We start from the raw sequence: 506 nt of genomic DNA on the forward strand, positions 1-506 counted from the left end.
ACTATGAAGGCAATGCCCAACATGACGGTGCCAGCAGGCAGTATGATGACTTTGACGATAGCGCCTAGCTTGTCAGTGACGCCTACTTGTACTGTGACTATGACTGTGACACCACTCTTGAATGTGAAGCCCAGCGATACGGCGACCATAATTGCAATGCCAGACAGCACGGTGACTGTGACGGTGACACCAAGCAGTACGGCGACTGTGACAGTGACTTCCGCCCTGATTGCGACGCCCATCAGTACGTTGACTATGATGATGACACCCAGCAGTACGTTGACTATGACGGTGACACCCAGCTTGACAGCGACGTCCATCAGTAGGGTGACTATGGCGGTGACGCCCAACATGACGCTGCCCAACATGACGCTGCCCAACATGACGCTGCCCAACATGACGCTGCCCAACATGACGCTGCCCAACATGACGCTGCCCAACATGACGCTGCCCAACATGACGCTGCCCAACATGACGCTGCCCAACATGACGCTGCCCAACGTGAC

The 506-nt window shown here is 55.5% G+C and overlaps 1 protein-coding gene across 1 annotated transcript; it reads left to right on the forward strand.

The window, feature by feature from the left end:
- TraAM80_05245 (hydroxymethylglutaryl-CoA reductase (NADPH)) lies at nucleotides 1–504 on the forward strand (the record flags this gene model as incomplete). The annotated part of the gene is made up of 1 exon (XM_029382134.1): nucleotides 1–504. A coding segment is annotated over one exon (504 nt), but the record flags the coding sequence as incomplete, so codon positions are not given.
- Nucleotides 505–506: the final 2 nt, after the last annotated feature.

The sequence above is a fragment of the Trypanosoma rangeli genome (assembly GCF_003719475.1).
Source record: "Trypanosoma rangeli strain AM80 chromosome Unknown Tra_15.4_contig_00167, whole genome shotgun sequence".
Classification (NCBI taxonomy): domain Eukaryota; phylum Euglenozoa; class Kinetoplastea; order Trypanosomatida; family Trypanosomatidae; genus Trypanosoma; species Trypanosoma rangeli.